The 17,399-nt window shown below is 37.7% G+C and overlaps 1 protein-coding gene across 5 annotated transcripts in view; it reads left to right on the top strand.

Annotated features, from left to right (window-relative positions):
• Window positions 1–17,399, top strand: part of Tcf12 (transcription factor 12) — a 280,237-nt gene that overhangs the window by 189,293 nt on the left and 73,545 nt on the right. For all 5 annotated transcript variants that reach the window (XM_013010144.1, XM_013010143.1, XM_013010141.1 and 2 more), the window contains exons 6-7: window positions 7,317–7,449; window positions 11,107–11,159. In XM_013010144.1, coding sequence (XP_012865598.1) covers window positions 7,317–7,449; window positions 11,107–11,159 — 186 coding nt within the window. The remainder of the gene's footprint in view (window positions 1–7,316; window positions 7,450–11,106; window positions 11,160–17,399) is intronic.

Below are 17,399 nucleotides of genomic sequence, written 5' to 3'. Positions count from 1 at the left end.
CATTTGGGTGCACACATTCCCCTTTTCTCACCCAATATGTGTGTGCATATATTTGTATGCAATATGTGGCTTTATACACACAAGTGCACACACTTCTGCTGAATCATTTGAGAATAAATTGACATTTTTCTCTTCTTGATTTGGATTGATACAGCTTGAATCTGTCACATCTTTCCTCAGATTTAGCCTCTAATTGTCCACCCTCTCTCCAGGGGTCTGTCACTTCTGCCTCTGTTCTTTTGACTCTTTCCAACATCTGATTTTACCATAGCCATTGGGAGTTGTAACCCAACCAGCTTGGATTCAGGGCAAACAAGGTCTCCTGAAACCTCAACTCACTTAGAACAAAAGGTTTGTGCCCAAGAAACAGAGGCAGGGAATGCTACTCATCTTCATTCTTTTTTTTAATAGAATGTTATGATTTATACCAAAAAAATGAATGTTTTATTTTAACAAAGTCAATAAATAACTTCTTTGTAGTTTTATGTTAGCTAGTAGTAATGTATACAATTAAAAAAGAACAGATTTATTGTCCTTATATAACTTGTTCAGGATTTAAACACAAGATACCTAACAGCAAAAACCCATGCTATTTCTTAGAAATATTTTAAAAGGGGCTGGGAAAGTGGCTCAGTGGTAGAGCACTTGCCTTGCATGCATGAGGCCCTGGGTTCAATTCCTCAGCACCACATAAGCAAAAAGAAAAAAGCCGGAAGTGGCGCTGTGGCTCAAGTGGTAGAGCGCTAGCCTTGAGCTGAAGAGCTGAGGGACAGCGCCCAGGCCCAGAGTTCAGGCCCCAGGACCGGACCAAAATATATATATATATTTTTTTTTAATGGATGTTCCTGTTTATTTAGATTATTCATGCTTCTTCATTGTGAGCATAACTTGACATGTTTGAACAAGGCAACCTAATTTTACTCATCTGTATGTCTGTTACCCAACCATATAGACCTCTCTTTACCATCCTTTAAACTCAACCTTAGATTACAATTTTTTACATGCCTATAAAAATTTGTATATAGGGACTGGGAATGTGGTAGCATATTTGCCTAACATGCATGAAGCCCTGGGCTCAATTCCTTGGTACCACATAAACATAAAATAAATTTAAAATTTTTTAAATTGTATACCGGAATCCAGGCCCTGATGGCTTACGTCTATAATCCTAACTACTCAGGACACTGAGATCTGAGGATCATAATTCAAAGCTAGTCTGGGCAGGAAAGTCCATGAGACGCTTATCTCCAGTAAACTAACCACCAGAAACCCAGAAGTAGGGCTGTGGCTCAAAGTGGTAGAGCACCAGCCTTAAGCAAAAAAAGCTTAGGGACAGCACCCAGAACCTGAGGTCAAACCCCATGACTGACAAACAAACAAAAAAGTATATAGGGAATGTTGTAAAGGGACTGATAAAGACACATATGAATGTTTTTTTCTTGTATATTTTTATATATGTACAATACCTATCTGTGTCTTCCATGTGAGAAAATACAGATGGAATGATAACTACAAGCAGTACCTCAAAAAATTATCAATGAGAAGCCAGTATGGCCCTGAACAGGGAACATCCTTTAGAAAGACCAATGATCCTTAAAGAAAACTTTAAGGTCCATGACCTGTGCCTTCAAGCATGTGGTAATAATGTGTTCCATCTAGCATACTATGACCCATATTCTGATCTTGCTGTTTGAGGAATGTTTCACGGTCCTATCACTGGCAAAGTAAAAGGAAGAAATGCAAAGCAGATGTACTAACAGACATTTCAGTATAACATGTATGAGAGAGTTGATTCTAGGCTACTCAGCCTTCACACATATCAGGAAATCATGGTTTGTCATATAAATACAGAAAATATATAAATGTGTGTTTTTGTGTTTACATTCATCACTTTTAGCATTTCTTCCGGAGCTTATTTTAAGGAAGATTATTTCTCCTTTATGTGTGATAATCACACCTTTCCCTCCCAATCTGCTGAATGGTTTATCTGCTGAAATTTATGCTATGGAGTCTAAATAATTACATTGATGTTGTATAGTCTTTGGTATGTACATACCATATTGTCTGGTGATCGAAAAATTCCCCCTACTTTCCTGCTTTTTAAAGGAATATCTAAGCTGTTTCCAAAGAAGAATTTATCTTGAAAAAGCTGAAAGAAAACTGTTGTCTTTGATAATGAATATTTTGGAAACATGTAATAGCCTTTGGCTAGTTTGGTAGCTGGATTGATTCATGTGTGCCTCAGCATTGTTCAATAAGCTTTAAAGAAACTGAAATACCAAATGAAAATGAAATGACAACCTAGAAAAACTTATGAGATTCAGCAGAAACCATTATCAGAGGGAAATGTTTAGTTATACATATCTACATTTTGAAAAGAAAGCAATCCAGCCAGGCTCAGTAATGTTCACGTGAATTTGTAACTATTTAGAAGATTGAGGGAAGACAATTGCACATTTGAGGACAGTTTGAGCATTATAGCAAGAACTAATCTCAGGGGCAGAGAATAAGTTTCCAAATCTGCAACCTAACTTTAAGAAACTAAGGGAATGGGCTGGGAAGGTGGCTCAGTGGTAGAGCACTTGCCTTGCATGCATGAGGCCCTGGGTTCGATTGCTCAGCACCACATAAGCAAAAAAAAAGCCAGAAGTGACGCTGTGGCTCAAGTGGTAGAGCGCCAGCCTTGAGCTGAAGAACTGAAGGACAGTGCCCAGGCCCAGAGTTAAAGCCCCACTACTGGACCCAAAAAATTAAAAAAAAGAAACTAAGGGAAAAAAAAGAACAACACCCTAAGTAGGCATAGTGGTCTCTGCCTGTAATCTCAGCACTAAAGAGGCTGAGGCAAGAATATCATGAGTCTGAAGCAAGCTTCGGCAGCTGTACAAGACCCTGTCTAAAAGAGGAGAGCTGGTGACTGTTTTCAAAGATCAACAAAAGTGACACGCTTTTAGTTAAATTTATTAAAAGAAAAAGAATAGTAAAGGTACTAAATTGTAAATGAAAATGGGTGACATTATCTTTGACTTTAGAGATAAAAGCAATAAAGCATTAAAGTAATACTAGTATTCCAACAGTTAATCTTGGGAAATGTATGAGTTTCTAAAAAGTACACATACACTACCAAAATTTGCTCATAGAAGAAACAGCAAATCTAAACAAAGCAAAAACAAAGAGACCGAATCACTAATAAATAATCTCCTAATTAAGAAAAGTACAAGACTAGTGGTTTCACCAGTTAATTTACTAATGATTTAGAACAGATTCTTTTTTTTTTTTTCACTTTTTTTTTTTTATTGTAAAGATACTATACAGAGGGTTACAGTTACATGAGTGATAGAACAGATTCTTAACCCATTGGGTGTTCACTGTGTTCATCTGTTATCAGAGACAAAGATACCACAAGAAAAAGGGAACCTCATTTTTCCAGTTCGAAGACTTAACCATAAAACTACAATAATCAAAATAGTGTGATACTCTTATTAGGTAAATATATAAACCAATGAGATACAATTGAGAGTCTATAAATAGCTGAAACATTTATTGTCAATTATTTTCAAAGAAGATGCTAAGATCACAGAATAGGGAAATAGTATCCAACAGATATGCATGGGAGGTTGGGATCCTTTCTCTACACCAAATATAAAATGAACTCAGTATTTACTGAAAACCTAAATGTAACAGTTAAAACTATAAAATTCTTGGGAGAAAATACAATGCAACACTTTATCATCTTAGACTTGTCAATAGAGTCTTAGATCTGACATCAAACAGAAAGAGGAAGTGGAGCTATGGCTCCTGTGGTATAGATCTGTAGCCTTGAGCACAAAGGCTCAGGCACAACATCCACACCCTGAGTTGAAGCCCCAGAGTAGGCACCAAAAAAGATAAAAATAAAACTAGAAATAAAAAAGCAAAATTGAAAAAAAATTGCATCAAAAGATATTAAGATAGTAATCCCAGACATCAAGTGGTTGAAGCAAGAGGATTATAAGTTCAAGGCCTCAATATATCATGTAGCAAGACCTTGTCACACACACTCTTTAAAAAAGAAAAAAAAAAAGGAAAAGAATTTTAGGGCTAGCTCAGTATGTACAAGACCCTACGTTCAATTTTGTAGCTGTACGTCTAAAATGACCATCAGTAGATGAATGGGTAAATAAATTATATATATCCATACAATGGAATGTTATTTAGTCCTATGGAATGAATGTTGATACCTGCTAGAAGGTGAAGAAACTTTAAAAGCATTGTGCTAGCTGAAAGATGCCAGGTGCAAAAGGTTACATATTGGCCAGTTGGTGGTGCCTCACACCTGTGATCCTAGCTACTCAAGAGGTTAAGAGCTGAGGATTACGGTTCAAAGCCAGCCTGAACAGAAAAGTCTGTGAGACTCTTAGCGCCAATAAACTACTCAGGAAAAAAAAAAAATGATGCTGGGGCTCAGTTGGTAGCATGCTAACCTTGAAAAAAAAAGAAGCCCAGGGTCAGTGCCCAGGCCTAGAGTTCAAGTCCCAGGACCGGCAAAAAAAAAAAAAAAGTTACATATCATATGATTAGATTGATATGAAATATCCAAAATAGATAAATCTATAAACCTATAGAGACAGGAAGCAAGTTGGTGTTTGTCAGGAGTTAGGGAGGGTAAAATGTGAAGTCACTACTTAGTAAGTGTAGAGGTTGGGGAGGAAAGGAACAGGAGTGAGCTTAATGGATATGGGCTTCCTTCTGGGGTAGTGAGAATGTTCTGGAACTAGATGGTAGTGGTGGTTGTACAACAATATGAATGTACTAAATTCCAAGTTTTAGAAACTTAAATGGTTCATTTGTCATATAAATTGTATCTTGATTTTTTTTTAAGCTGAAACTTTTTTTTTGGTCGTGGGGCCTGAACTCTGGGCCTAGGCGCTGTCCCTCAGCTCTTTAGCTCAAGGCTAGCGCTCTACCACTTGCTTATGTGGTGCTGAGGAATTGAACCCAGGGCCTCAGGCATGCAAGGCAAGTGTTCTACCATTGAGCCAACTTCCCAGCCCAAGCTGAAACATTTAAAGGGGACAAAGTGGGAGGAGAGAAAAGGAGAGAGCCATTTATATAAGAGGTGTTTTTTTTTTTTTTTTTTTTTGGGGTCCCGTCGTGGGGCCTGAACTCTGGGCCTGGGCGCTGTCCCTCAGCTCTTGAACTCAAGGCTAACACTCTTCCACTTGAGCTACAGTGCCACTTCCGGCTTTTTTTTCCTGCTTATGTGGTGTTGAGGAATTGAACCCAGGGCCTCAGGCATGCAAGGCAAGCGCTCTACCACTGAGCCACCTTCCCAGTCCGAGAGGTTTTGTTTTTATAGGATTTTGTTGTGATAGTCCTATGGCTTGAAATCAGGGCCTGAGTGCTGTCCCTGAGCCTTTTTTGCTTTACCACTTAAGCCACAACTCCACTTCAGCTTTTGGGGTTAATTAGAAAAAAAAGTCTCACAGTGAGACCAAAAGAGAAAATCACCAAGGTGTAATACCCAAGTGCCTCTTCATATGTATATAAAATAATATACATACTGAACCAAACTCCAAAAATAAGGAATTCTTAATTTGTTTTTGTTTTGTTTTCTGATGACTCTGTGTTCTTTATCTCATATGGTGCACATCTGAGGGAAGTGAGGGGGGCACAGAACCAGTGGAAAACAGTTGGAAAAGTGCAGCAATAGAGCCCACTGGCTGTATTGGGCATTGATAAAAGTGAACCACGCAACTTGTGGGCAGAGATGGGAGGGAGGGAATGGGAAAAAATGAGGAAACAGATGATACTAAGCAAAAGGAAGGAAATGTACTTAACTGCCTGACATAATATGTGCAGGTAACTCTGCTGTATATCTCCTCTATAACAACAATAAAGGAATTTTTAAAAGAGAGCAGCATCTCATGGACTTTGCAGTGGACTGGGTTTGAACCCCAATGCTTAGATATCAGCTTCCTGAGTAGCTAGGATTATAAATATGAACCATCATCTGGCTCTATAGAGTTATTTTTAGAGTTAGTTAGAATAGAGATAGAAACTAGATTTTCCAAAGTTCTTCTAAACTGACTTGAGTAAAGTCCTGACTAAAGCTGAAGTTTATTTCTCAGTGTATTTGTAATGCTCGGTGGTTGAAAAGACAGCTACTAAGAGTTTGGTGGTGGCAGTAAGGGATATTAAGTATATTGTTGGAGGAAAATAAATGTGCAAGAGGAATCTCATCTCCTTTTACTTGAGTGTCCTCTCAGATGTAGTCTATACCCTTTCCCGTTGACTTTCCTTTTCCCTCTCTTTCACATCTCTCTGGTCCCTTCTCATTTCAGCTGCCAGAAATCTGGGAGCAAAATCCTGCCAAACAAACCTCATTTGTTTTATGATGGGGTCATTGGGTGAATGGGTTAGGGCTGTGCTATCTCTGAATTTCAGTGAAGCATTTGACAAAGTCTCATGATGTCACCGAAGCATACCTCAGGGTTCCCTCCTCAGCCTTGTCATCTTGATGGATTTCCTTTAATCACATTTTTGATGCCTAGACATTAGAAAGGCTATAAATGCATTGGTTGACAAACTTAGAATCTGAAAAAGGATAGGAATGTATGATGCTTATGGACTAAATAGGACAAGACGAATTTCATCAGAGAAGCAGAGATTAACATTAGATCTTGCAGTTGAGACAAACAAATACAAACTAAATAAACATAACATAGAAGGATAAAACAGAACATACCACAACACAAAAAGTCATAAAGTGTGACTGTTGTCAACATCCAGACAAAAGCTAGCACAAATGGGTTCCTGGAATATGCTCCATTCTAGTCAGGCCACATCTGAGGCATTGTCCTCCATGTCATTTTACAGTGAACTTTGACAAACTGGAGAGGGATTTACAGGATCAGGTCTGGGATGAAGAAGAAACTTACGCACGTGTCATCAGACACAAGTGAAGAAAATGAATGGCTAGAAAATACTGACATTCTTCAAACAGTGTCCAAAAAGTACAGCATTATCAACTGGTGTGATGACAAAAAACACTTTTAGCAAAAACTGGATGACTGCTTTTCAAAAATGTTGATAGAGTGGAATCACAGTTACTAAAATATCACTCAGTCTGAAGATTAGTGAGTATACATACGTAGTAAAAAGTGGGCAAGGTTAGCATGGAGAATATAATAGATGCTGAAACCATTGGTCCAATTCAAAAATTACTTTTAGGGTGTTTTGTAAGTTTAACACATTGCTGAAGGTCCTTTAAGATAATTCAGAAATGGTGAAGCAGTATCAGCAGGAAGGTGACTTGTTTCTTTGGTCTTGTTTTGTAGTCTAGTCTCCTAAGACAAGATCTAGGACTCGGGAGTCCAGCACAGCTGTCTTCTTCAGGAAAACCTGGTACACCGTACTACTTCTCAGCAACAAGCTCCAGGAGAAGACCACTCCATGACTCTGTAGCCCTAGGTGAGTCCATCACACAGAAACTCCCATCTTACAAATGTTTCTAGTCTTTTTAAAATTTCTCCCCACCTGAACTATGCTGGTGTGCTTTTAATTAGAAGGTCCATTGGAAGGGAAAACAATGCAGAGGGTTATTCTGAACAAAACATAATTAAAATTAAAAAGGTGTGCAACTGTGACATATAGGATTGTCACGGTGCTGTTCCCCCTGTCCAGTTCCAAAACAGTACTGGAGAAACCTTGTACAGTATTAAGCCCTCGTACCCTCTCTTCTTTTGTGGCTTTTTTTCTTTCTTTCTTCTTTTTCTTCTTCTTTCCCTTCTCCCTTTCTCCTTCCTCCTTCCCCCTTCCTCTTCCTCCTTTAGATCTCAGAGTCCTGAGTAGCTAGGATTACTGGCATGAGCTACCAGCACCTGGCTTGGCTTTTTTCTAACTCATATGTAGCCCTACTAAGCCAGTGTGTTTTGTGTTAACCTCACATATACCCCAATATCTTATCCAATCAAAATTTTTGGTGATTCCTGCCAAAGACCTTTATTGTAGCATAGGTCAGCTTCTAAAATTATCTACTAAAAGAAACTATGTAATAGGAACAAATATTTGTTGACTGCTTTCAGTTTATATGTGAAATATTTAGGTGAAATGTTAACTGGTTTAAACTGTTTTAAATATTTAAGTGAAATATTTCCGAGGTTTAAGCTCTTGAAGGTTGTGCAAAGGGCATGTTCAGGATTATCAAACTCAGTGATGAAAAATCTTTAACTAGATATATCCACTTCTTAGTATGTATTGGTATGGGTATATATGGTAGGTGATTTAGAATGTGTGCATGTTATTAAGATTCAGCCCTATCAATTTAGACAGGTATTTTTAAAGAAATGCTAAATAGTAAATACATTTCTTCATTTCCACTGTTTTTCTACTTTTTGACTTAGTCAAAGTGGGAATGTTGTTTTGAGTGTAAATGTTACTCTAGAAAAACATCTTGTTCAAATGGTATGTGAGCACATACTATCACAAAGGCACTAATATCATCATTATTACTATTACTATCACTAAAACTTCAAGAGGAAAACATCAACTATTCAAGTAATTAGGAAAGAATAGATTTCATAAAATTCCATGTTTAAAATTCAAGTTTCCTGCAAATTAAAACTTGTATGTTCTTTGTTTTCATTGATATAAATACTTTTGATGGTCTTTTCTATTCTAGGTATAGCACTATACACAGCACATCTTTTCAGAAGCTCTATGGGCTTGTAATGTTTGCCTCAGCTTAGACATGAGCCAAGGCATCAAGAAACAGTAATTTAATTTAGTCCAGGCTAAATGGGAACTGTGGTCATTCTCTTGACACTTGGGGAGACCCATTGGCCTTCCCATGTGAATATTATTTAGCAGATTATTATTAACATTGTCCATTGATATTACTTTGTGTTAACCATTTTTCTTGGCACTGAAGTCATTGAAGAACTTCAGAGATCTGTTCTTAACTAAGTATCTTCTGGAACCATTTAGGTATTTTAGGAAATGAACAGTTACTAATTATCTCATTTGTAATCATTTTCCTCTACATTTTAGCATAATAATAATGGCTGAAATTTATCAAATGCCATGCACTATACTGAGCCACATTTCATATATCAGCCTACTACAGGAAATACTTGGTAGAGGAGGCACTCACCAGTTATTCCTCTGAGGGAATTAGGAGCCAAGAAAGGTTAAAAGTAACTGTTCTGACTCACATAGCTACTGTGGGATGGAACTGAAATTTTAATTCAGCCAATTTACTCTTAACCACAATTCACAACCTCCCAAAAGTGAACTGTGAATCCCAGGCTTATGAGTTTAAACTGTTTTAAAATCACATTTCCTATGTGATTGTGTAGTTAGTGGTAGATTATGTAGTGGCGGACAGTTGTAGTGCAGATACAAAAGAAAAAAATTACTCACATGAAAGAACAGCATCTTCTAGAAAGACTTCAAAATGGAACGTTGAGCTCCAGATTGGTAGGAGCTGTGCAGCTGGCTAGGGTGTTGGGTTTTTTTGTTTTTTTTTTTTTTAATAATAAAATGGTGCTTTTGCCCAAGGAATACGTATTCCTTGTGAGGAAGTGGGCTGCAGAATTGTTTCACAAAGAACAAAGATTTTGCCTTTCATTTTACAAATATAGAGTGTGCCAGATGTTGTTTATCTTTGGCACTTCTGTTTTAAGGAAATATAGGCTGCCTCTTGGGGTAGGGACATAGATGCTAATGAATGCTTTTCCCCTTTTTTATTGTATAATATTTTTCCATATGCTACTTATAAAGTTGCTTTTTTAGCTTTACAGCCTCCTGGGATACTCGCTGTAGAGAATTCCCAGCCCAGATTTAAATGAGTTTCATTCTTTCTAAAACTGCATGTTTTATTATGTTGTATCATTTATGGCACAGGAAAATACTGTGCTTGTATAATTCTCTTTTTTTTATAGTCTTCAAAAATATTGGACTTTACATCAGCCTTTTCATGTGTTCTCTCTCCCTAGTAGTGACCCCTCTGAAAATCCTGAATTAGATCCATTATTCATGTAAGAGTGGGAAGCAGTGCTTGTCACTTGAATCTACAATAAGTAACATGGATAAATTTTAAATTCTGTAGATAAATAGAAGCTGGTTAAACAAATATGATGTTTAGAAAGAAACATTTTAATAATTTATAAGAAATACATAGATTTCTAGGATAACTTGCGCAGTAGCGTTCAGGTTATACTTTCAACCACACATAACTGAAACACTGTTGATACTAAATGATATTGTGTAATGTCTGTGTCCATATTTTTTTGGTTTATATAGTGTATCTTAATATTGTTGTAAATATTAATTTTTCATTCCTTAAAACTTTATTTCAAAGTTTTAGCATAATTGCAACATACGATTAGCTTTTAGCTATTTTAGTTTTTTAAATATCCTTTTGGACCTGACCTTATTTTTTATCCCATCCACTTTGGAGGTACTGGGATTCAAACTCTCAGGACCTTGAGCTTGCTATACTGATGCTCTACCACTTGAACTATGTCTCCAGCTATGCTTTTTGCTAAGTTTTTGGAAATAGCATCTAGCAGACTTTTTTAGTAGAAAAGTAGCCTCAAACCTTGTTCCTCCAGATCTCACCCTCCAGAGTAGCTAGGATTGCAGTGTATCACTGGCACCTGGCATAAACCTAATTCTTAGTACAATGCAGATATTGAATTTGTCTCTCCGCTGGGGGGAGCGTATTATTAACCTGTTGCACCAAGTACCCCACTCCAGTGAAACTGAGATAAATTCCACCAAACGTCTACTATAGTACCTGCCTCATAACAGGTTCTTTAAAGTCCATTCTCTTCTCTTGTACCTGCTTATTGGTTTTTCTTTCTCACTTTGCTTCATTTCCTGTTTTTTCCCAAAGTCATGGGACAAGAATTGCAGAATTATCACTTCATTGGGAGTGATTATTACAGTTAAGAGGAACAAAGCTCCCATACCTAGGTTTCCCTGCTTACTCAAAGTACTAGGGGGCGGGGGGAAGACACTAGGGGGAAAATATTTCCTATTGATTGAAAGTCTGAAAAACTTTTTTCCCTACTATGATAAACATACATGCTGATATAATACATTGTTGTTATTTTTTATGTGCAGATCCTTTGCAAGCAAAGAAAGTTAGAAAGGTGCCTCCCGGTTTGCCTTCTTCTGTAAGTACTGCCCCCCTCCTTTTGGCTTGATAGTAAATAAATTGATGTCAGATGTTGAGTATTGCTTGCTGCAAGGGAATATTCGATCAGTGCCAGTGGGCATACTTTACATAGTAACTGTTCACCGCTTAACAAAACCATTGATTGAAGTAAATCCACAGTTAATGTTGGGCTCCTAGACTTCTCAGCAGAGATTTGCAGCTAACTCATATGCTCCTACTCTTATGTCCCTGTCGTTTGAATTCCCCTCTTGGGAAGAGGACCAGGCCGGTAGCTGTCAAAGAAGATCTCCTGTACAGGTCTTTTGATGTTTAATTAGTCATTATGTTGCTGAACAGGAGGACAGACAGAGATTAATAGCTGAGAATCTTAGAAATTTACATTTGTAATAATCCCAATGGAGCTAAAGACATTAAGATTCGGAGGACATGTTCGGCTCAGCTTGCCTCAGTAGGACTGAGGTTATTAATATGCATAAATCACCAAGTCAGATGTTCTGGTGAAACCCTTGTGGATTTTAAAGCCTTCATTAAGCTTTTCCTAACTTCAGCCTAGCATCAGGAAAGCTTTCAAGCAACTGGTTTGTTGATCCCTCTTTGCTCAAAAATGTATCCTCTGAGAATAAAGAGCTTTGATAAAGGAGGTTGGGAAGGTTTGGTGGAGCAGTCATTAATGGCTGTGATAATCTAATACTGTAGGAGTGTCTGTGCAATTAAATACACTTTTCTTTAAAGGCGTATTTGTAAATGAGCCTCCATAGTGAATCTACCTACAATTTAAAAATCTGGTGCAAGGAAGGATTGTAACGTTTTTTGTTGTTTTTTTCCCCCTCTACTTGGAACAAATAGGGAGCAAGGCTCTTGGATGGAGTGCCTTGCCTTGTAGGGTACATCTCTTTGTTGTGTAAATAGATGTTGGGCTTTTATTTGGCGGTACTTAACACTTGGGCGCAGGTGCTGGGGGATGAGTCACAGCTCCTGGAAGTATAGACTGAATGGAATCTCTGGCTTGGCAAGTAGTAATCTAGAAGGAGCAGCCTGGGTCTGAAGCTTTTTTTATTTTTTGTTGAGGCTAAAGTAGAGATATCATCTTTTTGGTTGTTTGCTTTCCTACTTTCCTATGTTCTTTCCCCGCCTTCTCTTCCGTGTGACACATGAAAAGTAGAATTTGAAATCCTCTTTGAAACTCAGTTCCAGATGGAAAGAGTTTTACACAGCCTATAGGGCAGCTGTGCTCTGAACCTGCAGCCTACCTGGAAGGTTGGATTGCAGCTGCAGGCATTCTTAAAAGCTTTTGCTTGCATAAGCACTTGGGCCCACTAGAGGCTGAATAGCTGCTTGATAAACAAAATGAACACAATGCCTCCAGTCATTATTCCTGAAGACAGGAATATTTTTTCAGCAGCAGCTAAAAATAGGTGGGCAATTTACATTTTAACAGTTGTGTGCTATGCAAGGGTAGGTGGTTCCACCGTGTAACAGATGATTTCTGTTAGATTACCAAATCATATTAAAACTGGCACAACTGTTAGCACATGGTACAGTGAAATTTCTTATAATTTATTACTATAATTCTGTGAAGGTAATAAAAGTTAAATTACAGATTAATATTAGGACTGCACAGGTTAAAAAAAGATTAGTAGGTGAAAAATTTACCTCATTTCTTTTTAACTTGACATGGTTTTAAAAAAAAACGAGACAAAACACTGTATTCTCGGTTCTTTCATAGCTCTTTCCATTTTTAAAACAAAAGGGCAAAGTGGATAAACAGCATCACCAGTGTTCCTTATATTCCTCAATATGAGACTCACTACTTGGAGGTTGTTTTCTTATGTTGTCTCTTTTTTTTTTTTTTGTCAGCCGTGGGGCTTGAACTCTGGGCCTGGGCGCTGTCCCTCAGCTCTTGAACTCAAGGCTAACACTCTTCCACTTGAGCTACAGTGCCACTTCCGGCTTTTTTTTCCTGCTTATGTGGTGTTGAGGAATTGAACCCAGGGCCTCAGGCATGCAAGGCAAGCGCTCTACCACTGAGCCACCTTCCCAGTCCGAGAGGTTTTGTTTTTATAGGATTTTGTTGTGATAGTCCTATGGCTTGAAATCAGGGCCTGAGTGCTGTCCCTGAGCCTTTTTTGCTTTACCACTTAAGCCACAACTCCACTTCAGCTTTTGGGGTTAATTAGAAAAAAAAGTCTCACAGTGAGACCAAAAGAGAAAATCACCAAGGTGTAATACCCAAGTGCCTCTTCATATGTATATAAAATAATATACATACTGAACCAAACTCCAAAAATAAGGAATTCTTAATTTGTTTTTGTTTTGTTTTCTGATGACTCTGTGTTCTTTATCTCATATGGTGCACATCTGAGGGAAGTGAGGGGGGCACAGAACCAGTGGAAAACAGTTGGAAAAGTGCAGCAATAGAGCCCACTGGCTGTATTGGGCATTGATAAAAGTGAACCACGCAACTTGTGGGCAGAGATGGGAGGGAGGGAATGGGAAAAAATGAGGAAACAGATGATACTAAGCAAAAGGAAGGAAATGTACTTAACTGCCTGACATAATATGTGCAGGTAACTCTGCTGTATATCTCCTCTATAACAACAATAAAGGAATTTTTAAAAGAGAGCAGCATCTCATGGACTTTGCAGTGGACTGGGTTTGAACCCCAATGCTTAGATATCAGCTTCCTGAGTAGCTAGGATTATAAATATGAACCATCATCTGGCTCTATAGAGTTATTTTTAGAGTTAGTTAGAATAGAGATAGAAACTAGATTTTCCAAAGTTCTTCTAAACTGACTTGAGTAAAGTCCTGACTAAAGCTGAAGTTTATTTCTCAGTGTATTTGTAATGCTCGGTGGTTGAAAAGACAGCTACTAAGAGTTTGGTGGTGGCAGTAAGGGATATTAAGTATATTGTTGGAGGAAAATAAATGTGCAAGAGGAATCTCATCTCCTTTTACTTGAGTGTCCTCTCAGATGTAGTCTATACCCTTTCCCGTTGACTTTCCTTTTCCCTCTCTTTCACATCTCTCTGGTCCCTTCTCATTTCAGCTGCCAGAAATCTGGGAGCAAAATCCTGCCAAACAAACCTCATTTGTTTTATGATGGGGTCATTGGGTGAATGGGTTAGGGCTGTGCTATCTCTGAATTTCAGTGAAGCATTTGACAAAGTCTCATGATGTCACCGAAGCATACCTCAGGGTTCCCTCCTCAGCCTTGTCATCTTGATGGATTTCCTTTAATCACATTTTTGATGCCTAGACATTAGAAAGGCTATAAATGCATTGGTTGACAAACTTAGAATCTGAAAAAGGATAGGAATGTATGATGCTTATGGACTAAATAGGACAAGACGAATTTCATCAGAGAAGCAGAGATTAACATTAGATCTTGCAGTTGAGACAAACAAATACAAACTAAATAAACATAACATAGAAGGATAAAACAGAACATACCACAACACAAAAAGTCATAAAGTGTGACTGTTGTCAACATCCAGACAAAAGCTAGCACAAATGGGTTCCTGGAATATGCTCCATTCTAGTCAGGCCACATCTGAGGCATTGTCCTCCATGTCATTTTACAGTGAACTTTGACAAACTGGAGAGGGATTTACAGGATCAGGTCTGGGATGAAGAAGAAACTTACGCACGTGTCATCAGACACAAGTGAAGAAAATGAATGGCTAGAAAATACTGACATTCTTCAAACAGTGTCCAAAAAGTACAGCATTATCAACTGGTGTGATGACAAAAAACACTTTTAGCAAAAACTGGATGACTGCTTTTCAAAAATGTTGATAGAGTGGAATCACAGTTACTAAAATATCACTCAGTCTGAAGATTAGTGAGTATACATACGTAGTAAAAAGTGGGCAAGGTTAGCATGGAGAATATAATAGATGCTGAAACCATTGGTCCAATTCAAAAATTACTTTTAGGGTGTTTTGTAAGTTTAACACATTGCTGAAGGTCCTTTAAGATAATTCAGAAATGGTGAAGCAGTATCAGCAGGAAGGTGACTTGTTTCTTTGGTCTTGTTTTGTAGTCTAGTCTCCTAAGACAAGATCTAGGACTCGGGAGTCCAGCACAGCTGTCTTCTTCAGGAAAACCTGGTACACCGTACTACTTCTCAGCAACAAGCTCCAGGAGAAGACCACTCCATGACTCTGTAGCCCTAGGTGAGTCCATCACACAGAAACTCCCATCTTACAAATGTTTCTAGTCTTTTTAAAATTTCTCCCCACCTGAACTATGCTGGTGTGCTTTTAATTAGAAGGTCCATTGGAAGGGAAAACAATGCAGAGGGTTATTCTGAACAAAACATAATTAAAATTAAAAAGGTGTGCAACTGTGACATATAGGATTGTCACGGTGCTGTTCCCCCTGTCCAGTTCCAAAACAGTACTGGAGAAACCTTGTACAGTATTAAGCCCTCGTACCCTCTCTTCTTTTGTGGCTTTTTTTCTTTCTTTCTTCTTTTTCTTCTTCTTTCCCTTCTCCCTTTCTCCTTCCTCCTTCCCCCTTCCTCTTCCTCCTTTAGATCTCAGAGTCCTGAGTAGCTAGGATTACTGGCATGAGCTACCAGCACCTGGCTTGGCTTTTTTCTAACTCATATGTAGCCCTACTAAGCCAGTGTGTTTTGTGTTAACCTCACATATACCCCAATATCTTATCCAATCAAAATTTTTGGTGATTCCTGCCAAAGACCTTTATTGTAGCATAGGTCAGCTTCTAAAATTATCTACTAAAAGAAACTATGTAATAGGAACAAATATTTGTTGACTGCTTTCAGTTTATATGTGAAATATTTAGGTGAAATGTTAACTGGTTTAAACTGTTTTAAATATTTAAGTGAAATATTTCCGAGGTTTAAGCTCTTGAAGGTTGTGCAAAGGGCATGTTCAGGATTATCAAACTCAGTGATGAAAAATCTTTAACTAGATATATCCACTTCTTAGTATGTATTGGTATGGGTATATATGGTAGGTGATTTAGAATGTGTGCATGTTATTAAGATTCAGCCCTATCAATTTAGACAGGTATTTTTAAAGAAATGCTAAATAGTAAATACATTTCTTCATTTCCACTGTTTTTCTACTTTTTGACTTAGTCAAAGTGGGAATGTTGTTTTGAGTGTAAATGTTACTCTAGAAAAACATCTTGTTCAAATGGTATGTGAGCACATACTATCACAAAGGCACTAATATCATCATTATTACTATTACTATCACTAAAACTTCAAGAGGAAAACATCAACTATTCAAGTAATTAGGAAAGAATAGATTTCATAAAATTCCATGTTTAAAATTCAAGTTTCCTGCAAATTAAAACTTGTATGTTCTTTGTTTTCATTGATATAAATACTTTTGATGGTCTTTTCTATTCTAGGTATAGCACTATACACAGCACATCTTTTCAGAAGCTCTATGGGCTTGTAATGTTTGCCTCAGCTTAGACATGAGCCAAGGCATCAAGAAACAGTAATTTAATTTAGTCCAGGCTAAATGGGAACTGTGGTCATTCTCTTGACACTTGGGGAGACCCATTGGCCTTCCCATGTGAATATTATTTAGCAGATTATTATTAACATTGTCCATTGATATTACTTTGTGTTAACCATTTTTCTTGGCACTGAAGTCATTGAAGAACTTCAGAGATCTGTTCTTAACTAAGTATCTTCTGGAACCATTTAGGTATTTTAGGAAATGAACAGTTACTAATTATCTCATTTGTAATCATTTTCCTCTACATTTTAGCATAATAATAATGGCTGAAATTTATCAAATGCCATGCACTATACTGAGCCACATTTCATATATCAGCCTACTACAGGAAATACTTGGTAGAGGAGGCACTCACCAGTTATTCCTCTGAGGGAATTAGGAGCCAAGAAAGGTTAAAAGTAACTGTTCTGACTCACATAGCTACTGTGGGATGGAACTGAAATTTTAATTCAGCCAATTTACTCTTAACCACAATTCACAACCTCCCAAAAGTGAACTGTGAATCCCAGGCTTATGAGTTTAAACTGTTTTAAAATCACATTTCCTATGTGATTGTGTAGTTAGTGGTAGATTATGTAGTGGCGGACAGTTGTAGTGCAGATACAAAAGAAAAAAATTACTCACATGAAAGAACAGCATCTTCTAGAAAGACTTCAAAATGGAACGTTGAGCTCCAGATTGGTAGGAGCTGTGCAGCTGGCTAGGGTGTTGGGTTTTTTTGTTTTTTTTTTTTT

This window comes from Dipodomys ordii, unplaced genomic scaffold (genome assembly GCF_000151885.1).
Source record: "Dipodomys ordii isolate 6190 unplaced genomic scaffold, Dord_2.0 Scaffold11, whole genome shotgun sequence".
Lineage (NCBI taxonomy): Eukaryota > Metazoa > Chordata > Mammalia > Rodentia > Heteromyidae > Dipodomys > Dipodomys ordii.
The sequence above is the reverse complement of the archived record's forward strand: the minus strand, read 5'-3'. Positions and strand labels throughout refer to the sequence as shown.